The sequence below is a fragment of the Hippopotamus amphibius genome, chromosome 2, assembly GCF_030028045.1.
Source record: "Hippopotamus amphibius kiboko isolate mHipAmp2 chromosome 2, mHipAmp2.hap2, whole genome shotgun sequence".
Taxonomy (NCBI): domain Eukaryota; kingdom Metazoa; phylum Chordata; class Mammalia; order Artiodactyla; family Hippopotamidae; genus Hippopotamus; species Hippopotamus amphibius.
In genome coordinates, this window is record NC_080187.1 from 6,474,795 (window position 1) to 6,502,118 (window position 27,324).

Consider the following 27,324-nt stretch of genomic DNA (forward strand, 5'->3'; position numbering starts at 1 on the left):
GCAGGACACAGAAGATGCTGAGGCCCCAAAGCAAGGACAGATCTTTACAACAGCAGCCCCGATGGAGGTGGACACCGGGATCTACGGGCCCCAACCTGGGACCACAGCATGGTTTCCAGGTCCGCGTGCTCTTGCAGAACTTTGCCTCCCTCTGATGAAGTAGTCTCCGTGCCTCCTCTTGAGATAGAGGAGGGTGGAAGTGATTGATGCCTGTGACTTCCAAGGTAAGTCACGCAAAGGACATTGGGTCTGCCTGGCTCTCTCGTGGGACACACACCTTCGGAGCCCTGAGCGGTCCTGTAAGAAGTCTGGCTACCCTGAAGCTGCCCTGCTGGAGAGCCCCTGCTGTTCCCGCCTCATCTGATCAAGTCCTCCTGGCCCAGGAGACAAAGGCAAGAGAAAACTTCAATGTGACCCTGGCCTCTTCACTGTCTGACTATAATAACTGCATGAGACCTACCAGACCTACCTAGTTAAGCCACTGCCGAATTCCTGACCCAGAGAAAACATGAGACAGAGGAAACAGTTACTGTGCTGTGAAGTCACTAAGTTCAGGGTGGTCTGCTATGCAGTCACAGACAACTGCGATACTCTGCTTTGTAGGCACCTTCAGCCTCAGCAGTCGGCCAGGTGCTGCACAGGTGGCGCTTCACATCCCCTTTAGCCACAACACCCACCTCCGAGGCCAGAGCTCTCCCTGCATGGGGCCCCTAGCTCTCGGGGACAGATAACAGGACTCTTTTATCAGAGACCAGAGTGGCAAGGAGGGCCGGTTTCAGCCCAGTAGGTGACTGGCTGTGCTGCTCCAAAGTGAAGGCTGTGGGACATCCCTAGTGGCACAGTGGTTAAGACTCTGCCCTCCCAGTGCAGGGGGCCAGGGTTCAATCCTGGTCAAGGAACTAGATCCCACTGCGTGCCGCAACTAAGAGTTCGCATGCCACAACTAAGGAGCCTGTCTGCCTCAACTAAGACCCAGAGCAACCAAATAAATAAATATTAAAACAAAAAAGTCCTTTACTGTCTCCATATTAAAATAAAAAAGTGAAAGCTGTGCCTTGTGTGTACGATCCTGTCACTGAGCTCTTAGCATGTTATGAAAAGTCCCCTGGACTTCCCTGGTGGTGTGCTGGTTAAGAATTCACCTGCCAATGCTGGGGACATGGGTTCAAGCCCTGGTGTGGGAAGATCCAACATGCCACGGAGCAACTAAGCCCGTGCACCACAACTACTGAGCCTGCGCTCTAGAGCCCAAGAGTCACAATTATTGAGCCCGCCAGCCCTGGAGCCCGCTCACCACAACTACTGAGCCCATGTGCCACAACTACTGAAGCCCACGCGTGCCTAAAGCCCGTACTCCGCAGCAAGAGAAGTCACTGCACTGAAACCCTGTGCACCACAGCTAAGAGTAGCCCCTGCTCACTACAACTAGAGAAAGCCTGTGCACAGCAATGAAGACCCAATGCAACCAAAAAGAAAAAAAAGAAAAAGAAAAAATTAAATATTAAAAAAAAAGAAAAGAAAAAAGTCTCTCAGCTGGTAAACAGAGAGGGCAATTTTTAAAAAAAAATATTTATTTGGTTGCACCAGGTCTTAGTTGCGGCAGGCAGGCTCCTTAGTTGTGCCATGTGAACTCTTAGTTGTGCCATGCATGTGGGATCTAGTTCCCAACCAGGGATCAAACCCGGGTCCCCTGCACTGGGAGCGCAGAGTCTTAATCACCGCACCACCAGGGAAGTCCCGAGAGGGTAATATTTTTAAAACTGTGACACTACTGAGGATAAGGAAGACACAATTTACTGGACATTCTTTTGAAGATTATCACTAGGTATGAAAGCAGAGATTAGAATCCCATCTCTGCACTCCATGTGGAGTCCATGGTCCCAGATACTCTGCTTCACTGCTCAAAGGAAATTCTCCATACTTCTACAAAAATGTGAAACCTGTCGTGCTGACTTGGGAAGGGCAGTTTCTCTTTCCGTCTAGGATTTATCAGTTAAATCATCACTGAAGCCACACTTCACTTAATACAAATGTGAAAATAAGCTTGAAATTTCAGACTCCCACCACCATCCAGCCTCTGGGTTCCTCCTGCAGCCCAGTCTACCCTAAACATCTGCATCCGTGGCTCTGTCTATGAAGACAAAGTGGAAAACTAACAGCTTAAATGCTTAATTCCACTTTGTCCTTGGTTCACACTCTTGACACAAGACACAAAATGCTCCCAGAGGTGCTGGTGTGGAATCAAGTGCCAATAATGTTCTTGAAACTCCATTTTTACATCACTCACTCCCTATTCAGAACTGTGCAGTGGCTCCCCGTGACCAAAATGAAACAGTTTTAACTTTTCAAGGCTGATGTTCAAGGACTTCCCAGACTAGTCCTTATGTTTAAATACTCATAACTTCCTTGTATTTTTTAAATGGCCTTGTTTCCTCAGAGTGACCTGCCATGTAACCCTTGTGTTTTGTTCCTTCTGGGGAACAAAAGAGGGAAAGCTGGGAAGATGTGCCCGTTACATCACAGTCTGGGCTGCACGAAGAAAAGTCAAACTGGAGGGGAGGGCAGTAGCTCCTAGAGAGAAGGGGAGATGGAGCAGGGCGGCAGTGGGGAGGAGGACCCCAGCCCCCTGCCTCCGAGCTCTGAGACCCTGGCAGGCTGGAGAACACAGCCTGGCAGAGAAGTGGCCCTGGTAGCTGAACAACCCAGACCCGTCCAGTGCCTCAGCACCTCCTGTTCACCACACAGCTGTGTCATGCCTCTGTCTTCCTTAAAATCTAGACAAGGCCCTTGTCCACCATAAAGTTCTTCCAGACCCTTCCAACTGCAGTGAATACTCCCTCGTTGGAAATCTACAGCAACTAGTCGGTACCATTCACTTGGCACTAACGTATGCCCCTTATTGAATGTGAAGATGGTTTTGCCACAGACATTGCCAAACCACCAATCAGAATCGAGCGGGCTGACCTGGGTGCCTAGAGTTGTCCCTTTCCCACCCTCACTTGCCACACTTACGCTGTGCTCCAAAATGATAGGCTGACGAGAACAACTTTATCAAATAGATGCTCTCTGGTCAGGCAGAGCTGAGGAGTTGTGCCTCCCTGCCAGTATCTCTCTGTTTATGATGCATCCCTTACGTCCAGGTTCTACCTCCAATAAGACTGTTATACACAAGACAAGGTTCCTTCCCTGAGGGGCTCACAATCTTGTAAAGTTGGGCTCGTCCAGGCCCCAAACATATGAAGCACTTAATAAACGTTTGCCCCAATGTCTCATATTCTACCTTGTGGAAACTCACTGGTGTCACTCACAGCTTTAAAATAATTTGTTGGGAATTCCCTGGCGGTCCGGTGCTTAGGGCTCGGCGCTTTCACTGCCGTGGTCCAGGTTCAATCCCTGGTTGGGGAACTAAGATCCTGCAAGCTGTGTGGCATGGCCGGCGGGGGCGCGCAGAATTTAATAAAGTCGCTGTGTCCCGGAGCTTCTGTGCTAAGAGGACCATCTTGTTACATGGCAAACGCATGCAGAAAAGAAGGCAGTATGTTTCCCTAACTTCTCAGCAGCTCCCTATTCAGATGCTGGTTTACAGATGGTGGGTGGGGGAGCATCTCCCAGTGCAGTGACCCGAGGTCTAGGTCTGTTGGAATTCAGAAAGAGAGGCCCAGCCTTCAATCCCAAAGGCAGAGGCGGGGGTTTCTGGGAGAACCGACTCCCTCCTCCCAGACAGGCGGGGAGCTGAGCGCAGCTAAGGGTCCAGAGAGGAGGTGGCGGAGCGGGACCGGGCCCCACCTGGAGCGGGATGACCACCATGAAGATCTTCTTGTCTTTGCCGGAAAGGATGTGCTTGATGAAAGCCCAGCCGGTGCCGATGAGCGCGATGGTGATGAAGAGCAGCGCCCCTTTCAGGCTGCGGAAGGGAAAAGACAGACACCAGTGGGTCTCTTTCGCCTCTCACTCTGAGAGTTAGCGTCTACAGCCCAGTCTACGGCTTCATGCACTTCCTGCAAAAGACAGGTGGCCAAACTCAGGGAACGCCCGTAAGTGAGCAGCAGTTCTTTTCAGGCGCACACACAGGCAGCCATGCCCCCACTGTCTGAGCGGGCTGTCGCTAAGGGGGGTGGGGGGTGGGGGACCACCCCCTCCAGGAGCACGCTGGCAGCCCCAAATTCTCAAGTCAGGACAGCCACCTGTATGCCACACGCCTCTGGCCTGCAGGAACTCGGCCAGGCTGCCCTGGGAGGGCGGGGCTGGTCAACCTGGAGCAGGTCTCGTCCTACCACAGCTCTCCCAACTTGTCTGACATGTCACTTCACCGGATGGGTGTTTCCCGTGTCACCCTGCATACTCACAGGTGAGTGATGTAATAGACCACGGCCCACCCTTCAATCGGGAAGCCCTGGGAGGAGATGTAGTGGTAGTCGATCTGCAATCAAACAAGCACATTTCAGAAAGGTTGGCGTGACACAAAGCAGAACAGGCAATGCCACCAAAGGCCCTCGTGACGGGGGAGGCCGCACTCCCACCCCTAACAGTGCACCAGCTGTTGCACAAGGAAGCATGTGAGCGCACTGTGAGCTTCAGGGAGCTTAAGAAACTTGATGCAAGGGCTCCACGTCACTAACACCTAGTCCAGGTCTCTCTCGCTCTCTCTTTTTTCCCCTTTTTGATCTCACTGCGTGGCATGTGGGATCTTAGTCCCCGACCAGGGATAGAACCCACATCTCCCCCCGCATCGGAAGCTTGGGGTCTTAACCACTGGACCGCCAGGGAAGTCCCAGGGTCCCTCTCTTGAGGGAGGTGATTCACTGACAGATGGCTGCCTATTCTTTTCTTTGAAATCTCCAAGGGAGTTCCCTGGCGGTTAGGATTCCAGATTTTCACTGCCGTGGCCCAGGTTCAATCCCTGGTTGGGGAACTGAGATCCCACAAGCCAATAAATAAGTATGCATAAAACCACCCCCACCCCACCCAAAAATCTCCAAATGCCATGAGTCTTTTCAATGTCCCAGTCAAGAGCTTTACTGTTCACAGCCCTGCTGCTTACTTAATAAATCAGTCAGTAAAAAATCTATGTGGAATCACACAGCTTCAACTATATTTTCTTTGAAAAAAAAATCTGTAAATTTAGAGCTGCCTGAAACCACCAGTGCATTTTAATTGAAGTGGCCAGTTTCAGTAGTGCCCTGAAAGCCTCCCGGCAGGACTCCCAAAGCTGCCATCAGTTTCTTTACACATCTTTCATTCTCCCACATGTGGCTGTCTAGATACCAAAGTGACTCAAGAATCTTATCGTTCGTTATCTACGTGGTTCCAGAAAGAATCTTTCACCTTAGATCCAAATGGGAAATTACCCAAATAACTGTCATTTCTTGAAATTGTAACTGGCTACACTACTACTTATTCTATGACAACATTTTTAAGAGCAGTAGGATCTTGAGCGCATGTCTGGAGACTGTCATCCTCACAGGTGGCCCATGGATACCTCGTAGGCCTACAAATCGCGGAAGTTGGGATCTTACTCCCACGGGCAGGCTCACTGCTATCTGCATCAGTACTAAATGTTCAAAGCTTAAGCTCAATTCCTATGCCTCAATCTTTAGAGGAACAGTTTTCTCTCAAATCAAACGGGAACAGGAGGGAATATTTGCGAAAAAAAAGGAAGTCATGGAAATAATTCAGCAGGTGGCACTGTAATCTCAAGAAATGACTGGGGGAAAAATAAACAACAACAAAAAATAAACACCAACAAGTGTTCTGAGAAAACTCTGAGTCTGAAGGTAATGTCTGAAGATGTCTTAAGTCTAGTACTAGGGAGGCTGTGATGATTTATCCCCATGACCAGACCCTCCCAGACTAAAGAAGGCTTCATGACAAAGGTATTCTTTCCTCTTTTGTTTGATGTATCCTGTCTTTCTAACTTATTTTTCCTGATAGTATAGGCATTGCACATCACTCCATAAATGATCCCAAAATACTAATACATACTGCGTGGAACACCAAGGAAAGAGACTTCGTGAAAGGAAGGGCGGCCATCAACCAGTGAATTTTAAATACATCATTCCTATAAAAGTAGAAAGAAAAGAATTAAAGGAATATCTCATACCCCTAAAGGACAGCCGAAGCTCCAGGCACCATATATTTATAAGGAGGCAGTAAATATAAGCTAAGCAAACCACAAACATGAAGCTTTTTAAAAAAGTGGTTGCTGCCAGCAGAAAAAGCCTGGAACGGAGCCCCAGGTCATCTCTATACATAGCTCAATGTTGTGAATGGAGCTGAGCTGTGCAAAGGCCTGGTAAGATGGAAATCTAAACAGGCTGCCAGCTTCCTCTCCAGAAACCACCTTGGAAAGCCCGCAGAGGCAAAAGTGAGGCAGGTAGATCTATGAAAATGGCATGAAATCCCCAAGAAGGCAGAGGTGATTACGTACAGCTGCAGGGGAAATCTGTAGCCCAGATGAGAGGCGGGTTTGGAGCCAGGCAGCAGGGATGGTCAAAGAGAAAGTGCCAGGGTCGTGCCCCTCTTTCTACCCCCACGGCTGGAACCTGCCAAACATACCAGGCCTGTGGCACAAAGCACTCACTCCCCCTCACCTCCCCCCATGGGCACTAGTCCACCTTTAGGCTGCCAGGCATTCAATTCCTCTAACCCTTTCCCGCCTTGCCCTAGGAATTAACCTAATAAAACAAACAAAACCATGATGGAGAAAAATTTTAAACTCTATTAAAGAAAGCAAACAAAGACTTGAGTAAGAGCTACAGTGGGAACTCCCACTCTCAGACATCAAAACATTGTGCAAAGCCACAGAAGGAAAAAATGGGGAACGGGCGCAGCATCAGACAAGTAAACCAGGAGAACAGACTAGGAAGCTTCAAAGCAGATTCAGGTGTGTATGGAAGCTTGTTATTTAAGGTGACACCCAGTCAGTGGGAAAAGAACAGGCTGCTGAATAACTGGGATGTAGCTCAAACCTATATAAGAAATAAGGAAAGCTGGATCTCTGTTTCACATTGACTTCACACTTACTCACAGCAGGTGGATTCTGCTGCTAAACATAAAATACACATTTTGTGATCTTGGAGTAGGAATGGGCCTCTTAAGATCCAAGGGGCGCTGCCCGAAAGACTAAAAATACATAGCTTTGACTCCATTAATATGAAAGATTTTTACTCAACAATTCAACTGGGAGAAGAAATTTGCAACGTCTAAGACATACGAGGGACTGAGATTCAAATGTGCAAGGACCTCATGCAAAGCAATGAGAAAAAGACAGAAAACCCAACAGAAAAATATGCAAATACAGGCAGTCACGGAGGGACAACCCAGAAGGTTAATATGTCTCTGCAAAGATAATTCACATCACTGACAGTCACACAAACGCAGAGGAAAACGCACTTGTGTGCACCACACTACACAGCAGACACTACGGTGTCAGTGCTGGTGCCCGTGCGCTGGGAGTCGAAGCCGGCACAGGCACGCATCCTGGCGGGCAACCTTGTGGCGCTTAGCGGAATTAAAGGAGAGCTCACCCCACACCCAGAGCACCTCCTTCCGAGAATGTACCTCAGAGACTGCACGGAGCCACCAGGGGACAGGAAGGAGGGCGGGTCATGACAGTTTGGGGGAGCAGGAAAATGAAGACAACCTAGGGGTCCACCATTAAGGGGGTGGTGAGTGAGATGGGGACGCACATTGGATGACACGGAGGGGCTGAACAGCAAGGAGCTGGATGTGCACGCAGCCCTGTGACTAGAGCTGAAAGAGGACACTACTGAGTGAAAAATGTACAGAAACAATACCTACAGATAGGACAGTTTATATAAATCAAAAATACATGCAATACCAATAAACATTATTTGTTTATGAGAATACACAAATATCCAAAAACACATACTAAATGCAGCTGAGTGGCTGGTCACGGAGGGGAAGGAACGGGAGAGGAGACAGGAAATAAAACAGGAGAGGGCCTGACACAGAACGATAAGGAGGGTGTGTCGTGAGCTGACACACACCCAGTTTCCGGGCTGGTTTCCTCCCTGGTATTTCCTGCTCCAGTGCCTACCTACTTGAAGGCTGAAAGGGAAGTCAAGGCCAGAGTAGTCTGTCCCTCCTGAATAGCAACCAGACTTAACCAGGGTGCAAAACCGTCAAGGGCTGTGCTCACCCACACGCCCTGGCCACCTCGACGTGCAGTCCAAGTTACAGCACCAGTGGCTGGGGCCGTGATGTGAACAAAGGAAAGAACTCGGGCTCTGCAGCCACACCAACCAGCCTCACATCCGGGTTCTCCCCTGACGGCCTTCACCTCTCTGGGCCTCAGCAACCTCTGCTGAAAATGGACCAACACGGACCTCAAGGAGCCACAACATCCAGTGCCTGGCTGGGCAAAGAGCAGGTACCAAAACAATCAGCTGCCAGTGTTCCCTTCCCACTTCCCGTGCTCTGGGGCCCACGACAGAACTCACAGAAGTGAGAGGCCACAAAGGCACAGCAAGCCACTCCGGGTGCCAGGGACAGCTCTGTCAGGGGATGCTAGCCATATCTCTCACCTCCCCCACCAAGGCCTCAATAAAATGAGGCAAAAACCTCTCCGTTCCCTCCAGCTCTACGGGGCTGCACGTCTCTGAAATGCGCCGGCAGCCCTGGAGTCACATCCATGATGTTACTCGAATTTCCAACCTCACACGGCTGGCTGTTAGCCTCCTGGAAAAACACGGGGGTGGGTCAGAGCGCTGAAATGATACACTTCTGTATATACGCTATACTTCAACAAGAAGTTTAAGATATGTTGTACAAAGTAGGTCAGCCTCGTTTAATCAGAGATTTTAAAATGTTGTCAGGATTTTATATAAGTGAACCACTGACAATGCCTGTTGCATCGCTAAACAAAGAGAAATTAAAATACCACTGAACATCTGCCTAAACTATTTTGCATGTCCCTCATCTTTGCACAGCACCCTGATTTGCAAAACCCTCTCGTACACATCATTTCAGGGGGAATCACATAAGAAACTCATGGATCTAAGACTCTGAGAGGAAGGCAGGGCAATTATGACTGTCTCAGTTTTGTAGCCAAGGAAAAGGAGACAGAGTGAAGCAAGGACACAGGCAGTAACAGTGTTTACACTTGAAATCAGGTCTCTGACTCCTAGTTCTTACTTTTCTAATAAAGGCAAAAGCAAAACTTTCTTCAAAAAAACAAACCAAACCTCCCCCCTGTCCCAAACCACCTTTTATGGCATGAATTTGTAGGATTCTTTTTTTCTTATTAATGGCTGCCTGATCTCTAGTCCAAACACGATTATGTAGGGTCCTTCACAAGTAAACAAGACTCGATTCCACACAGCGGATGTAAAAGATTTACAACAAACAGGAGTCAGCAACCGGATCCAGCAGAGCCCAGCCCCTGAGCTGAGCATGTCCACTAGAAGGCAATCGGGCCGCCTGAGGTTAAAGAGGTCTCAATCTGCCCCACTCTCCAGAGAAAGAGGTAGCTGGTATTGGGGGTGCTTAATTACTACCTGAATTTAAATCCATATTGTAATACCATATTCACATACCATCATTTACACAGCTTATGGACCTTAGTCTATAACAAACACTTCACACTATTCTTTAACTGAAAATTAGTATTTTGTTTTCCATTTTGGGGGAGGGACACAGACTTAAAGACTAGCTCCACACACACGCTGCTGCTCCCCTCAAGTACCATGAACAGGAAGTTAAAGCCTCAGGGATTTCAGAAGAAGGGCCAAGAGTCAGGCAGGTGGGCTCTGAAGAGGTTTTCTCTGTGACGAGCCTCTGGAGGTCAGTGTCTACCCTGGCTAGGCTCTGGGCTGGGGCCTTCAGTGCTCGGCAGCACCTCCATGCCCCCACCAAGCACTAGGCTATTGTCACTCATCTCCTCTTGAGAACAAACAGCCTCTGAGCAGGACCAATGTGTTCACTCCAAGTCCTGGACTTTGGTGTCTTCGCTATGGAAACACTTTGCTTAAATGTTTTATTTTGCGTGTATATTACTGAAATATTTGGGTTTGCTTTTTAAACAAAGCAATGGGAAGTGAACTCACACCAAGACATGCAAAGGCCTCCCACACTGCAAGGCTCCTGCACAGTCTCCCTTTGTTTCAGGGAAGATGCCCTTTGAAGAGAACAAGATCGCTAGTGCCAAGTCCTCCAGGTTCAGAAGATAGCAAAAGGTGAAATTATACAAATCCCCAAACACTTTTGGATGAAGGGCTCAAGGAGGTGATAATTTACCGTCGTTTTCGTAGGATGTGAATCCAGATGGTCCCAGAGAGAAAAAAGAAAAAGGCCATAGAAATGTATAATTTAGGGAGAGGGATTTCTCCTGCTGAGAGGTAGCTGTCTGGATTCTTCTCTGTGATCTCGATCTGAAACCAACAAGACATTAATTTTTATTTTTCAGAAATACATCATCCCATACTCAGCAATCTGGAATCCTAGCTGTTTCATGGACACTCAAGAAAGTGAACACCAGCAGATAACAGCCACATTCTTTCCTGAAACTGAGTTATAGCGGACTTACAGACGCAACAACCACATTCTTAGTGCACAGGCCAAAGTGGAAACACATCCTAAATTGCTTTGTATTTTCTTATTTATGAACCCTTTGCTGAAGTATCCTGCCCACTGGCAGAAATATTATTTTGGCCACATGTTTCTCTCACTCTGCTTAAGTGTTCTTAAAGCTACTCTCATAAAGAAATAACTGTCTCGCATTTTACACAGCTGACAACACCCACGTGCAACAGTTTCTATATGGTACTCACATTGAGGCTGAATGAAAACTTGTCATTAGACCGTCTTTCACTTCCAGGGCATTTATGAAAATAAAGACTGTAGAGGCCTTCCTGGTCATCAGTGCTGATGTTAAAGAAAAACTGAAAGTGAAGAAGAAAAAAATTTAAGGGTACCCAAATCCTCAGCTAAATTTCTAAATCTTAGAAATCAACTGTGAATACTATGAACAGAAGAAAACAGACTGCTTACTTAAATTAATCAAACACTCCCAGAGCAGAATTTAAATAGATGTTTTCCTATTCTATGATACCCTCCTAATATTTTGTCATAACAATTTTCGAGCTAACAGAAAAGTTGACAGAATCATACAGTGAATACCTATGTACACACTACCTAGATTCTACAATTAACAGTTTACTACACTTGCTTTATCACCTATCTATTCATCAGTGATGGGTTTTTGCAGAAGTCTGCAGAGCTAACCCAAGATACAGTTATCTAGTTTTCAAGCCAACATGTTGTTTTGCTCTTTAGGTAAAAAATACTTCTGAAAAAGAAAAGAGGTTCATCTGATATTTGAAAAGGTAAAGGACCAGTATACCCTTACCAAAATTTACCCATATGATTTTAGACAGCAGTAACAGATGCTACATTTTCTACATTTAGACATTTTTCTTTGTTTTTCAACATTTCATGTATTCAAATGAAGTTTAATGTAAATTTCAAAATGTATATATATAAAAGGATCACAGAATGCGACACCTTGATCAATTCCAGAGAACATTTTACTATAAGCCTAAAATATATTGTTTAGGGCTACATATATAGGTGGTAAACTATGAAGAAAAGTGAGGAAATGGTTATGAAAACATCTTTCATGATAGAGGTTACTCTAGAGTTGAGGAGAATAGGAGGGCCACAAGGGGTTTTGGGGTGTTAGCACTGTTCTAGTTCTTGTCCCAAGTGATGGTTACAAAGGGGATTATTTATAATTACTTGTACTCAACATAAGTACCATACACTCTTCTACAGGTACTATACCTCAAAGTTTAAAAGAATGGGGAAAATAAAAGACCAAGAATATTCAAGCTGAAATCATTAGTCTGTTAAACCATGTCCCAAACTCATCACTGTTAAGTGAGAGCATGTATTTTTGTCCACCCAAAGTAGCCAGAAAAAGAAAACTTTTCTAAACACGTAACTTTTAATTACAAAAGTAAGACTTGGACTTCCCTGGTGGTGCAGTGGTTAAGAATCCGCCTGCCACTGCAGGGGACATGCGTTTGATCCCTGGTCTGGGAAGATCCCACATGTCACAGAGCTACTAAGCCCGTGCACCACATCTACTGAGCCTGAGCTCTAGAGCCTGAAGAGCCACAACTACTGAAGGCCGTGCACCTAGAGCCCGTGCTCCACAACAAGAGAAGCCACAGCAATGAGAAACCCGTGCACCACAACTATGAGTAGCCCCCGCTCGTCACAAGTAGAGAAAACCCTCACACAGCAACGAAGACCCAACAAGGTCAAAAAAAAAAAATTAATTAAAAAATAATACTCATACAGAGTTTTTAAAAAATATTAAAAAAAGAATTCAACTGAACCATCATGGTGGATCAGAGTAGACACCTGACACTTGAAGGAAAAAAAAAAAAACAGAACAAAATAAAACAAAAATGAAAATTTTAGGGTTGGGATAAGCCCTGACAGTCCCTTCCCAGCTTTAGGTAGATAAACTCAGACCTATTCTATGGATGGAGCAGAATGGCTGCATTGTCCAAAACTGGGAGAATACTGGGTAGCAGAACAGGAAGGAGCCATCTACTGACTTCTTCACCAGCAGAGGGGAAGCCAGAGAAAAAGCAGGCTGTCCGTTTCGTGTGCTGCTGTTTTATGCATCCCAAGAGCCCCATGAACTGGCTGTTTGAAGCAATATTCTGAATCACCACAAATGCTGCTTGCCCCTCAGTACTCACCCCAACACAAAGCACTAGTAACAGACACATGTGTATCCTATAAATGCTTTCCTTTTGTGACTTAAAAAAAAAAATTCAAAATACTTATTTTATTAAGAAACATTTTAAGGTGAGGAAAAGAAGAGAGAGAAGTACCTTTTGTATTTTCTTAAGGTAGTAAAGCAAAGTGGTTAAACACATGGGCCTTGGGGTGAGACAAACCTGGGCTTGAACCCTCCCCTTGGGCAAGTTACCTAATCTCTCTGAGCTTCAGTTTCCTCATTTGTAACAGGAGAATAATAACAGTACCTACTTCATAGATTGTTGGGAGGATGAACTGAGACAATGATAATGTATAAGTACTTAGCATGATGTCTGACTCACTCATTCATCTCCATATTGATTGATGGGCAACCTATTAGGGGCCAGGCCCAAGATGAGGAATTTCATATACAGCAGCAATAAAGCAGATAGAAATTCCTGCCCTTATGGTGACCTTCCAAAGGGAGAGACAGACAATAAATATAATAAGTAAGTACAAGTATACTGTATGTTGGAAAGAAGTACTAAGGAAAAAAACAGAGCCGGGGGAGGAGGGGCCGCTTTTAAAATCAGGCGATTGGAGGAAGCTTTGTTGAAAAGGTGACATTTGAGAAAAGACTTGAAGGAGGAAGAAATTAATAACGTAGATTCTGAGGGAGAAACACTCCTCCAGTGGATACAGCTAGAGCAGAGCCCAAGGCTTGATCTTTCCTAGGAGCGGCGAGGTGGCCTGTGTGGCTGGGGCAGAGTAATAAGCAGGGGGTGGGGAGGAAACAGGAGCTGAGGTCAGCAAGTTGACAGCAGACAGACCACGTGGGCTTGCAGACACTTAAGACCTGAGCATTTCCCTCTAAGCAAATTATACCTCAATTAATGAAAACTGGTTAGGAAAGAGGCAGTGATTCTTACCAATTAATGACAAAAGATTATTTGTATCATGCTTTACAAAGCACTTTTATTTTTGAAAAACAATACACCTAACAACCCTGTGAGATGGCACCATCATTTCCATTTTTAGATGAGGAAAGAGCCAGAAGCTGAGCTGTCCAAGGTCACCAGCTAGCATGCGGGCTCCGAGATCCAGTCCAATGTCCCACCCCAGCCCCGCACATAGGCTGTGACACTGCCACAAACACTCCTGTGCAGTTAACAATGGGGGCAGCTGAGTGTGTCACTCAGGCCTCTAAGTGTCAGTGAACTCATCTCTGAAATGACAACATCACCCCAAAGATCACAATGGTCCTTTCAGGTACAGAATTCTGTGTTTCGACACACTGTGAATGGGAGGCAGCGTGCGATTGGAGAGGCAGAGTTGTGGGGAGATCTGGATTGGAATCTCAGCCTTGTCACTCACATTGGACATATTCTCTCTCTGAGATTTCTGATTTGGTAAGTGGTGGGTAACAACACCCACCTTACAAGTTTGTTACGGAGAGAGCTATTATATTCGAGTGACTGAGACAGAGCATACCTAAACTATTATTCCTAAATTCGAAATTTCTTTAAAAATTCACGCTTTTATATGGTAGAGAGAAATTCTACGAAGCTTGACTCAAAAAGAATACATACCTGAAATGAAACTGCCCCATCATTATTACGAACAGAAAACGATTTCTCTCCTGTTGCCTAAAAAAGACATTAACAACCTATTTTAGGATGAGACTGGAGGAAAAAGTATGCTAAAAAAATAAAAATTTTAAAACTCCAAAACATGTTCTTAAACCCTAAATTTGCTGGTCTTCAAAAGCTTGCTGAAAAAGAAATCCACCATCTTTTCAAGATGTATGAAATCCCCTTTCACAGAGAATGCTAACGCTTTACCCGTTTCCTTTTCTCATCTACCTCTTCTTTCTCTCCAGTAACCCCCCCATTCCCTGCTGGGCACCTCTCTAGTCTTAGAGCTTCAGCTAGACAACGACGCCAACCCTGGTCACACCCTGACACAGCACCTGGGCTCCATTCCCAACTTCAAATGATCAATATATTGATCGTTTAGTACAATGGACTAAAGCTAAGTAACAAAAAGAAGCAATTACTGATACATGGTGATACAGCATGGGTGAACCTAAAATAATTATGCTAAAGGAGACAAAAAACAGCAGGTGCTGTGTAATTCATTTATAGTAGCTTCTATAAAACTAATCCAGAGTGACAGCTCAGTGGTCACTCAGGGACAGGAGGGTGACAAAGGGGCAGGAGAAACCTTTGGGATGATGAGCACATTCACTCTGGAGGTGGGGACTTCACAGGCGCACACACAAGTCAGAACTTATCAAATGGTCACTTTAAATATATGCTGTTTACTGTATACCAATTATACTTCAATAAAGCTATTAAAATAAAACAAAATAAAATACTACCATTCAGATGCCCCATCACTGAAAAAATCAAGATATCCCAAACCAAAGCATTCCCATTCTTCCTTCTGCTATTTTTACTTCCTACCCCTCTGGGGGAAAAAAATCTACCTCTTCTCCTACTCTCCCCCCCCCCATCCCCCCAAAGCCCTCCCAGACTGATCCTTTATTTACATTCCAAAGCTCTGCTCTCGTTCAGGTCCTCATCACCCTAAACCTGTGTTATCACAACAGCATTCCTCCCGGTCCCTCTAATTTCACTGTCTCCCTCTCCAAGGCTACCCTGCACATTCCTTCAGAAGAATGGCCTTCCCTTTACACCTTCTGCATCACATTCCATCCTCAACAAGAACACATCAGGATGACTTCCTATTTTCTGTGCATCAATATCTTCAATTTTCCAGCCCTCCATTATCTAAGATCCCTCTCTCTGCTCCCAAATAGGTTCCTTTTACTTCCCACAGGCCAGTGCCCAGCACCTGTCATGCTCATCTCCACTTCTGGTCTTTGCTCAGGATGGTCTTCAGCCCCTTTCCCTCTCTTCTTCCCCAAACAATCTACCAAACTTCAAGCCCTGGTGATGCCTCCCTCCAGAGGGCTCTCCAGATAGCCCACTTCCCTCTCCCCTCCCTATCTAAGCCTCTGTCACGTAAGTGCTGTACCACTTAGCACTCGATCTTACTTTGAAATTGTTTCAGGGTATCTATGTTATCTCCCCAAACAGAAGGCAAGCCCTGTAGATTAGGCACGCAGATGTATGTGTGCACCCTGCATGTATATATGTATATAAATACACTCCTACACACACACACACACACACACACACACACACACACACACCCAGGAAAGCTGAGAGCACACGTCAGGGTTATTTCTTACCTTTGAATCCACTGTACTTCTTTTAGACTTTCCACTGTCTAGAAGCAAAACCATTTACAAGATATTATCGCGTGATTGAGCTCATACATATATTACAGCATCATTTTATGAGACTTTAGCTCATCTAATATCAAATAATTCAAACAATCAATCAAAATGGTTAGGCCACGTGCCATTTTGTGAACTGCCAACTCCTCAGAACCTCAAACATCCTTGAGCTGAAGAAGCCACAAATGGCAACTTGTTCTATCATAAATGCAATCTAATACCTGATAATACTCAGAACCAATGAGGGAAACCATCTCTCAATAACCTATTGCACATTACTGTCAGAGATGCCACATGGAATAACTTTCCTTATTTTCTAAGTAATTATGTTTGAAAACAGATCACTGTTTAAAACACACATATATATAATTTATGAGATTTATTTATATACATGGAAAAATAGGAAGTAATATTAGCATAAAGCATACTATTTTCTTCCACAGCAAGGAGTGTAGAGATTGCTAATGACTTCTTCCAATGAACAGAGAGGGCATCTGTGTCTTATTTTTACTTAAGATCCTCTTTGTGAGGAAGCAGCATCTCAAACTCCTTACAGGAAGGAAGACGGTTTCCAAATAAAAAGAAGGAAAAGAAGATTTTCTGCCCAGGGAACGGTTCTGTGAGCCTGAGGAACCTGGACAAGGAGGAGATGGTGCACATACTGATACATGAAACTACACCATCACGCAAATGTAACATTTCTGCATGTCTTCTAACCTGGGTTAGGATTTTGACAAACTGAGAAAAAAACATATAAATAATACAATAAATAGTAAGTTATCTTTAAAGCACTCATATAAATTATTAAACCTAATGGTTAACGAAAGAGATGATAAGTATAAATTGGTTAATCAACGTATGAAGGAAAAGAGCAACTCAATTTATGAGTATAAATTCACACAACTCACATGGAAAGGAATGAAAATATGTATCAATATTCTCAAAAGTACTCATATTCTTTGAACCAGAAATTCCAATTCTGGGAATCCATCCTAAAGAAAGTTCTACATATGAAGAAAAGATCTACAAATAACGACGTCTGATGCAGCAATGTTTTATAATAGCACCAAAGTGGAAATATATCCCTTTAAGGGGAAAGGCTTATTTAATGGGATATCTGTTAAGTATGAAATAACTTAAAGTTGAGTGAACAGGGATGCTTATAAAATTATAAACATTACTAAAATTTTTAAAAATCAAATGTTCTAGGGACTTCCCTGGAGGTCCAGTGGCTAAGACTGTGAGCTCCCAATGCAGGGGGCCCAGGTTCGATTCCTGGTCAGGGAACTAGATCCCACGTGCCACAACTAAGACCTGGTACAGCCAAATTAATTAATTAATTAAAAAAAAAACAAATGTTCTAGAATTAGGAAACAAGTTTAGAAGGAAACAAACTGCTAAAATTGTAACACAGTAGGTAAGGAGAAATGACTATTCTTTTCCCATCTTTGCCACATTTTTCTTTGTTATATATTTTATATCACCTCAAAAATAAAATAATGCTAAGATCATGTTTATTTTTACTTAGGAACAAAAAAGAATCTACAAAGTCGGGTAGTTTCTAGAAAATGCTAGTTTCTACCTTACAGTTTACCTTGTTTTTTCTGAGTCTGGCTGCCTGCTGAAACAGCGTTAACGCCCGGCTCCTGGCTCTGACCAAGGACTTTCTCATCCTTGTTGAAGATGATCTTAGGTAACTGGGTACCAGCTTCTGGTGGAGATCTTATTTTCAGTCTATATTCAAACAACACAGAAGAAAAAAAGAGTTCAGAGCAACGCTTTTGGCCCTTAAGTGCTGTAAGTCAGGCACTGTTTCCAGCTCCAAATCCATCACCTCATGCAGTCCCATGATGTCCTATGATGTCATTTCTATTACCTGCATTTTACAGATGCTGCAACAGAAGCTCAGAAAGGTTAAAGAACCTGCACAAGAGCAGTACGCGAGTCAGCAGCTGGGTGAGGACCCAGGCAGTCTCAGTCTAAAGCTGAAGTTCACAGCAACCATACAATTTTAAGGGACGTTCCCCCTCTCAGTATGTGCAATGTGGTCAACAAACTGGTGCACAAGGGAAAAGGCACAGGAGGCAAAAAAATAATAATAAAATCAGATGTGAAGGTGAAGCCTTGGGGAGCAGTGGGGGCAGCGAGCACTAGCAGGTGCCCACCTCACATGCATTTCCTCCCTATCCCTGCTCACCAGACCCCAGTTTTGTTTGCCCTGCCCCATCCGAGGAGGGGCTAGCGAGTTTCCACCCAACCTCAGCTGGCACCATCACAGGCTCCAAGGGGAGCACATCTAGCACTGAACCTGGAGGAGCCTTCCTTTCTTCCCCTTAGCTGGATGCGAACAATGCACTCACTTTACTGAACACACCACGCTATTTCAAGCCGCTCTGCCTCTGTATAGCACGTTCCCTGTGCTAAATGCTCTTCCCTCTTTTATTCATCTATAAAGTCTATTCACGAGAAGGCCGCTTGCGGCAGCACTTCACTGGAGCCTTCCCTTCTCTTCCACAATCCTCAGCCTCTGTCCCCTACTACTTCCCTAGTTTGCTGTGATAGCTTGTATTGTCCTCATTCATCTAAAAGCTCCTCCAGGACTGGACCTCTATCTTCCTTACCTTGTTTTTTAATCTCCAGCACTAAGCAAAATATCTGGCATGTGGCAGACAATAAATTTTTTAGCTTAACTACCAAATTCCCCCTGACTTCATTCCAGAATTGAACTGAAGGATTATTAGAATTACTTACTCACTTCTGGAGATGTCTAGGATTAGAAGGGTGACAGAGGCAGACTGTTTCCTTAAAATACAGTAATTCACATCTTCATCCTGAGAAAGGAAGATCCAATCACACATCACCTTATTCATTCACACTAGAGTAAGAACAAAAAGTTTTCAGGAACAAAGCAAATAAGTGGCCCAGACTCCATTCAAATAACGCAACTGTGGGTGCTCAGAGATGCTTGGAAGTCAAAGCGGCTGCCACAAGAAAACAGCACTGATGGGAGCAGGGTGCTTCCACCCAGTGTCTTGGGTTCAAGTGAAGGGAGTGCTCAGGTCATGCATCTGATGCTCACCAGATACGAAGAAAACCCATCATTCTTTGTGCGGTCCAGGCTGAATCCAATCTGAGAGAAGGTAAAAACAGCAGAGGTAAATAACCACACGATGCCCCGGCGCCCACACCTTTCTTACTCCAAGAGCGGAAAAGGGGATTCTTTTGGCCTGGCCCTCTCTCGGTTTTCTTAGCACTTATTTTGTAAGAAGGATCAGTTCTTACTAAAATTATTCAAGAATCAGAACTTAACTGTTAAAAATAAAACTATCTGATACCTGCTCACAAGTTTAATTTCCTCTATATTCTGATACTTCATATTTAAGTATGGGGTGAAGCTCTCACCTAAGCAACAGAAAACACCTCCTGGAAAGGCACTTACAGTTGCGTCCTTGTCTGTGGCTCCTTCAGGCTCATTCACTGAAAGGCTACTGACATTCACCATCATGTACCCATTCTTGAAGAATCCAAAGGTGTTCAGATGAACCTTGTGCCTCACATCATCCTAAAAAGATTTGCAGTGTGAATTAGTAATATGGAGACGTTAACTCGATCAGTTAACCTATTCATTTGCTCGGGAAACTATGGTATCTAGTTCCCTGCTAGCTAACCAATGTTTCCATGTATTCAGTAACACAGACAGCTGTGGGACCTTATCTTGCTCCAAAAGCTGAAGAAGAATCATCAGAAATTCATAAGACAGCAACAATTTAGCAGAAGGAAGCGCACAATAGATTTGATTCATTCCAGTGTATTTGTAAGGGTCCCGAGGGCAGACTCGATGGCCTGCTGGAATGTGAGGTCCAGGGAAGGAGGAACAATGGTTTAGTCATCCTCCCATCCTTCCTTTGAGTACAAGGCCTGGCATCCAGTAGGCACTCAAAACATGGAGGCGGGGGAGAAGGGGCGAGGGGGGAGGGAGAAGTGGCCACAGCTGTTCCAAGAATACACTCATATAAACCTTCTGAGGAGGTTAGTGTACCCAGCTCTTCGCACTGCAGGACAACAGAGACACCTGAACATAACCTGAAACGATCTCAAAATTGTGATTTTAATCTCAACTCAGTCAACAAATTTTAGGGCTAACAGAACAATGGCATTAATGAATACTTACTTCTAAAGTTGAGGTTACACAAAGACACTTCATATTGTGTAGTCATGAGTTTTATACTGAGAACTATTTGCCCAAATGTTCAGTTATTAAGTAGATCCTAAATGCAAGACACTATGCTAAGTACTTCTCCAAAACTTGGATTTGGTTCTTCCTCAAATCTGCATAGTCATTTTTGCTAGTGTTTATTTCTTGCTCATATTTTAAAATTTCTTCTGTTGTTCCTCTCATTTTAAACACAGCTATCTTACAACACACTGAGGAGCTCTGAGACCCCTAATTCTGCTCCTGGTCATCTCTGCTGACTCTCCCAGCAGGTTGTTTCTTTGGGTGAGGGGTCGTTTTTTACTGCTAGACTTGGATCTCCTGGACTTCAGAGGCAGTCTAATCGCAAATACCAAATATCTATGACAAGAGGCGGAGGATCAGATCGTCGGCGAAAAATCAACTGCTTCCTCTACATAGCCAAGACACGTTTTACTGCCATTAGCAAGGTTTTATCTCCTAGCCGACTCTTCTATTCAAGGAGCAGAGTTTTTGAGAGTCTGCTTTTATGGGCTGAGGAAGGGGACACAGTTCCAGCACTCCTCCCTGCCTGGGTCTAGGGCTATGGCTCCTGCCCCCTCTCACCAGCGGCTCAAAATCCAAGGCTCGGAGTCCAAATGTCTATGCCTTGGGGCAGCCCTGGTTTGTGTTATTTTACCCCTGGGTGGTTTCAGCTCCTTCTCTCTCTCTCTTCCCTTCACCTGGCCCCGGGACGCTCCCTCGTCTTTCTAGGAGCCCAGCTATGCGTTTGCTAGACTTCTATTCCAGGTGGGATGGAGGAGCTTGCAGCAAACCAGCATACCCAGGGAGGAAAAAAGCCAGATAAGATAACAGAAGTCATCTGCTACAAGACAACGGAGAACTGCTAGACCACAAAAACCGGAAAAGCTAAAGCTCCCAGTCCTTCTTGGGATTCTAAGAAAGACAAATCCCCACAGACCATGATCTCAGTGGATATTTTCTCAATCCTCCCAAAGGTGTTACAAGGCTACTACCATCCTAGATGCACAGGAGAAAAATTAATTCAGCTACATACGATGGATCCCTTAGAACCTTAGAGCTTAATACTCTGGCAAAATCCCCAGATGAGAAGGGCTACAGAGGGACAATGAAGGGAAATGAAAAAATTCCTGCCCCACACAACGTGGATGGACCTCACAGACACAGTACTGAGCAAGACAAGCCAGATTCACCACAGGTATAACAAATTCAAGTGCAGGGGGAAATACTCTATGGTGACAGAGGCCAGATGGCGGCTGGTTATTCTTGGGAGGGAGAGACTTTCCAGTCACTTGGGGGATGGGGCCTTAAGGAGCTTCTGGAAGTGCTTGGTAACACTGTTGCTGGTTGCACAAGTGTTCTCACACAGTAGAAATTCACTGAATTATATGTTTACAATAAGTATTGTTTTAGCATGTACATTATACTTCAATAAGTTTAAACTTTAAAAGTATGCTTGTTCTAATGTATCCTGCATTTAGATGCTGTGCAGCAAAAATGCAAGTCTGTTAATTTTTATACTCAGTCCATCACAATGTCTATTTTCTAGGTTTTTTGGGGAAAATATTTCAATTGCAACCTTATAATAGTTATTTTTTCCACTCAAACACTATATTCCTTTATTATTTCGAGTTTCACTTTTATATAGCATTTCACTTGGTAATACCATGCCAAGAAAAAATGTTTTTGGAGAGTATATTTTAAACAATCACAACAGCATCACAACTCCCTGTTTTAACACTTACCAAAAACTGGGTTATGTGCCAAGGGCTTCCTTATGATGTCTAATCCTCATTCAGCCCAGCATGGTTAAGAGCAGTGTCCCCATGATAGGAATGAAGACACAAGTTCAGAGATGAAATGACTACCCAAGACCATGGAGACTATAAGTGGTAAAGCTGGGATTTCAACACAGATCGGACGTGAAAGCCATTTTCACACCACTATCCCCTAATGTTGGAAAGCAGGTTGGACTACCTAGAAGAAATGGACAAATTCCTAGAAACATATAACTTAACAAGACTCAATCATGAAGAAATAGAAAATCTGAATAAGGAGACTGAATCAGTATTCAAACAATTAAGGAAAAATTAAAACCAATGCTTTTCAAACTCTTCCAAAAACCAAAGAGGAGGGAACACTTTCAAACTTATTCTACAAGGCCAGAATCATCCTGATATCAAGCTTATAAGGACACCACAGAAAAGAAAATTACAAGCCAATATGCCCGATGAACAAAGATAAATCCTCAGCAAAATACTAGCAAACCAAATTCAACAGCACATTAAAAGGATCATACACCATGATCAAGTGAAATTTATCCCTGGGATGCAAGGATGGTTCAACATATGTAAATCAATAAATGTGATACACCACATTAACAAAGTGAAGGAAAAAAATCCTAAGACTACTCAGTAAATGCAGAAAAAGCATTTGACAAATACAACATCCTTTCAAGATAAAGATTCTCAACGGAAGGTTAGGTACGGAAGGAATGTACCTCAGCACGATACAGGCTGTACAATAACAAGCCCACAGCTAACATCATGCGCAACAGTGAGAACATCTAAACGTTCCCTCTAAGATCAGGAACAAGACAAGGATGCCTACCCTCACCACTCCTAAGCAACACAGTACTAGAAGTTCTAGCCAGAGCAATCAGGCAGGAAAAATAACAGGTATCCAAATCAGAAAAGAAGAAGTAAAATTGTCTCTATTCGTAGCTGACATTATCTTATATACAGAAAACACTAAAGACTCTACCAAGAAACTATTAAAAGTAATAAACAAATTCACTAAAGTTGCAGGACAAAATCAACATACAAAAATCAGTGGCATTTCTTCTAAAATAACAATGAACTATCTCAAAGAGAAATAAAGAAAACAATTCCATTTTCAATAGCATAAAAAAAATACTTAGGAATAAATTTTACCAAGGACATGAAAGAACTATATACTGAAAACTACAAAAACACAGATGAAAGAAATTAAAGAAGACAGAAATAAATGGAGAGATAAGCTATATTCATGGACTAGAAGAACTAACACTGTTAAAATGTCCATTCTATCCATCCTATTCAATGTAATCCCTATCAAATTCCAATGACATTTTCCACAGAAACAGATCAATATTAAATTCACATGGAACCACAAAAGACCTGAAATAGCTAAAGCAATCTTGAGTGAGGCGAAGAACAAAGCTGGAGGCATCACACTGACTGATTTCAAAACATCACAAAGCAATAGTAATCAAAATAGTATGGTACTAGCATAAACACATATAGACCAATGGAACAGCAAACAGACTTAAGAAATAAATCCACTCATTTATGTTCAAATGATCTTTGACAAAGGTGCCAAGAACACACAGTGAGGAAAGGATAGTCTCTTTAATAAAGTGTTGGGAAAACTGATATCCACATGCAGAAGAATGACACTGGACCCTTTTTTCACACCACATACAAAAATCAGCTCAAAATGGATTAATGACTTAAACGTAAGATCTGAAACTGTAAAACGACTACAAGCAAACATAGGAAAAAAGTTTCTTAACACTGGTCTGGGTAATTACTTTTTGGATAGAAACCAAACGCAGAGTCAACAAAAGAAAAATATCCAAGTGGGACTGCATCACATGAAAAAGCTGCACAGCAAAGGAAACAATCAACAGAGTGAGGAGACAACCTACAGAATGAGGAAAAATATATGCAAACCGTATATCTGATCAGGGATTAATATCCAAAATATACAAGGAACTCAAACAACTCAACAGCAAGAAAACAAATATCCTGATTTAAAAACGGACAAAGGATCTGAATAGACATTTCTCAAAAGACATACAAAGGTGCTCAACATCACTAACCATCAGGGAAATGGATATTAAAGCCACAATGAGATATCACCTCACACGTTAGAATGGTTACTATCAAAAAGTCAAAAGACACAAGTGTTGATGAAGATGTGGAAACAAGGGAACTCTTGTACACTGTTGGTGGGATGTAAATTAGAACATCTGTTATGGAAAACAGTATGGAGGTGCCTCAAAAAATTAAAATCAGGACTCTAGGGAATTCCCTGGTGTCCAGTGGTTAGGACTTGGTGCTTTCAGTGCTGTGGCCTGGGTTCAATTCCTGGTCAGGGAACTAAGATCCCACAAGCCAAGGGCGCATACAAAAAAAAAAAAAAAAAATTAGAACTCTATATAATCCAGCAATCCCACTTCTGGGTATATATCCAAAGGAAATAAAGTCATTATCTTGAAGAGACAGGTGTAGCATTATTCACAACAGCCAAGATACGGAAACAATCTAAGCAACTGCTGGCAGACAAATGGATAAGGAAAATGTGTTTTTGTGTGTGGTTTATTTTTCAGACTTTAAAAAGAAGGAAATCTTATCATTTGCAACAACACAGATAAACCTGGAAGATATTATGCCAAGTGAAATAAGCCAGACACAGAAAGACAAATACTGCACAGTCTCACTTACATGTGGAATCTAAAAAAGCTGAATTCTAAGAAGCAAAGAACGGAATGATGGTTACCAATGCTGGGGATAGAGGGAAATGGAGAGATGTTGGTGAAAGCCCACAAAGTTTCAGATACGCAGGATGAGTAAGTTCTGGAGGTCTAATGTACAGCGTGGTGACTACAGTTAACAATACAGTATACTTGAAATCTGCTAAGAGAGTAAATCTTAATTTTTTTTAATTTATTTATTTGTTTATTTTATTTATTTATTGGCTGTGTTGGGTCTTCGTTGCTGCACACGGGCTTTCTCTAGTTGCTGTGAGCGGGGGCTACTCTTCATTGTGGTGCGCAGGCTCCTCATTGTAATGGCTTCTCTTGTTGTGGAGCACGGGGCCTAAGCACGTGGGCTTCAGTAGTTGCGGCACATGAGCTCAATAGTTGTGGCTCACAGGCTCTAGAGCACAGGCTCAATAGTTGTGGCGCATGGGCTTAGTTGCTCCACGGCACGCAGAATCTTCCCAGGACAGGGCTCGAACCCGTGTCCCCTGCATTGGCAGGCAGATTCTTTACCACTGCGCCACCTAGGAAGTCCGAGAGTAAATCTTAATTGTTCACACGCACGCATGCACGCACACACACACACACAACGGGTGAGGTAATATATATGTTAACTGGCTTCACTGTGGTAGTCATTTCACAATGTATATCAAAATATCACTCTGGGACTTCCCTGATGGTCCAGTGGGTAAGACCCCGAGCTCCCAATGCAGGGGGCCCAGGTTTGATGCCTGGTTAGGGAACTAGATCCCGCATGCACGTGGTCTCTAGGTCCTAGAGACCACACGCCATAACTAAGACGTCCACATGCTGAAACTAAGACCCAGCGCAGCCTAAATAAATTAATTTTAAAAAACTCACTGTAAAAAATAAAATCACATTATATATCTTAAATACGTACAATTTTTATTTGTCAATTATAACTCAATAAAGCTAGAAAAAAAATTAAATGCAAAGAGAAGAATCAAACTATACAGTAAGAGCTAAGTTTAAAAAATTAAAAGGTACATAGTTTTACAATTATTTATAAAGGATTTAAAAGAAACTCAGGCTTCCTAGGTGGCGCAGTGGTTGAGAATCCGCCTGCCAATGCAGAGATCACAGGTTCGATCCCAGCTCCAGGAAGATCCCACATGCCGCGGAGCAACTAAGCCCGTGTGCCAAAAAATAAAAATAAATAAAAAAATAAAAGAAACTCATCAAACCATGAAAAAGTTAGTAGCACCAGTGGGATGGTGGGAAGCAATTTTTTCTTTATACTTTTCTGTATTTTCTAAATTTCTAACAAAGGCCATGTATTAATGCATAATTACAAAAAAACAACAGTTATTTTTTTAAGTATTACCACTTGCCAGTAATAACTGCAGGACACTCACCTAACCCAAGCTTCAACACTCCATTTTAAGCTATCATGTCACCATATCAAACAAGATATGTATGGAAGTGACTGTGTAAACTGTATCTCACTAGACAAATCCTAGAAAGACAAATTTTGAGATTAAAAGGGACAAGGAAGGTCAAACATTCTAATCACTCATTCAACTCTGATTTAACTCAATGGAAATAAACCAATATTTACAAAACACCGCTAAGGGCTGACACCCAAGAAGTGATAAACGCTGGTCTCAAAAAAAAAAAAAAAAAATCTTCAACAGCCAGGCCTAGCTCTCCACGAACAAGGAAACCTCTCCTTCCACCACAGGGAAGGCAGATATTTGGGGGCCCTGGGACAGACGTGAGTGCTACAGCCAGGATGCTACAGTTCACATCTGGGGATAGGGTGTGAGTGGAGCAGACAGAAGCCTCAGCACTCACATCTTTCCCTCCAGATACTCTCCTAGATAAGAGGCAGCACTGTCAGTGTCTCGATGGCAGAGTGACAAAGTAAAGGGAGGCAAGGCAAGGAGTTGCCAAAGCAGAGGGAGGATGACAATATCTGACACAAGCAATGAAGATTTAATTACATTTTCAACACCCACCCTATCATTTCCATTATCAGCAGTAAGGTTTGTCTGTTTCTCCAAGGATCACAGAGATCTCAAACATTTGACCTTGTACCCAGTACTGTGCTAGAAAGAACTCTATCACCATTCACTCTTATTACAACACTGTAAAGCAGGTGTTGTTATGTTCATTTTATAGATGAGGCTCAGAGTGGTAAAACTTGCTTAAAATCATGTTAGTAGGTGGCAAAGCCAGTACTCTAACTCAGGTTTGTTTAAAACCTAAACATGTGGTCTTATGCATCTCATGCTTTTTACAACTAAATAAATGGTATATTTTTTGTTTTTATTATTTTCTTTTATTATAGAAAATTTCAAACCATCAACTTGTGGTCAATTTTGTCCTCCTATATTCTTCTCCACCCCCAATCTTAATTATTTTAGAAGCAAATCCCAGATACTCTATCATTTCATCTATTAACATTTAAGTGTAGGGGACTTCCCTGGTGGCGCAGTGGTTAAGAATCTGCCTGCCAATGCAGAGGACATGGGTTCAATCCCTGGTCAGGGAAGATCCCACATGCCTTGGAGAAACCAAGCCCAT

The 27,324-nt window shown here is 43.5% G+C and overlaps 1 protein-coding gene across 6 annotated transcripts in view; it reads right to left on the reverse strand.

Moving 5' to 3' along the window:
* The window catches only part of GPR107 (G protein-coupled receptor 107), a 68,077-nt gene that overhangs the window by 31,099 nt on the left and 9,654 nt on the right, over positions 1–27,324 (reverse strand). For all 6 annotated transcript variants that reach the window (XR_009051212.1, XM_057720452.1, XM_057720453.1 and 3 more), the window contains exons 2-12: positions 19,479–19,601; positions 19,119–19,169; positions 18,791–18,870; positions 17,634–17,773; positions 15,992–16,029; positions 14,325–14,381; positions 10,791–10,901; positions 10,258–10,391; positions 5,983–6,058; positions 4,347–4,420; positions 3,787–3,904 (exon numbers count right to left, since the gene is read on the reverse strand). Coding sequence is in view for 5 of the 6 variants with exons in the window: in XM_057720452.1 (XP_057576435.1) it covers positions 3,787–3,904; positions 4,347–4,420; positions 5,983–6,058; positions 10,258–10,391; positions 10,791–10,901; positions 14,325–14,381; positions 15,992–16,029; positions 17,634–17,773; positions 18,791–18,870; positions 19,119–19,169; positions 19,479–19,601 (1,002 nt within the window). In the remaining variant the exon portion in view is untranslated. The remainder of the gene's footprint in view (positions 1–3,786; positions 3,905–4,346; positions 4,421–5,982; positions 6,059–10,257; positions 10,392–10,790; positions 10,902–14,324; positions 14,382–15,991; positions 16,030–17,633; positions 17,774–18,790; positions 18,871–19,118; positions 19,170–19,478; positions 19,602–27,324) is intronic.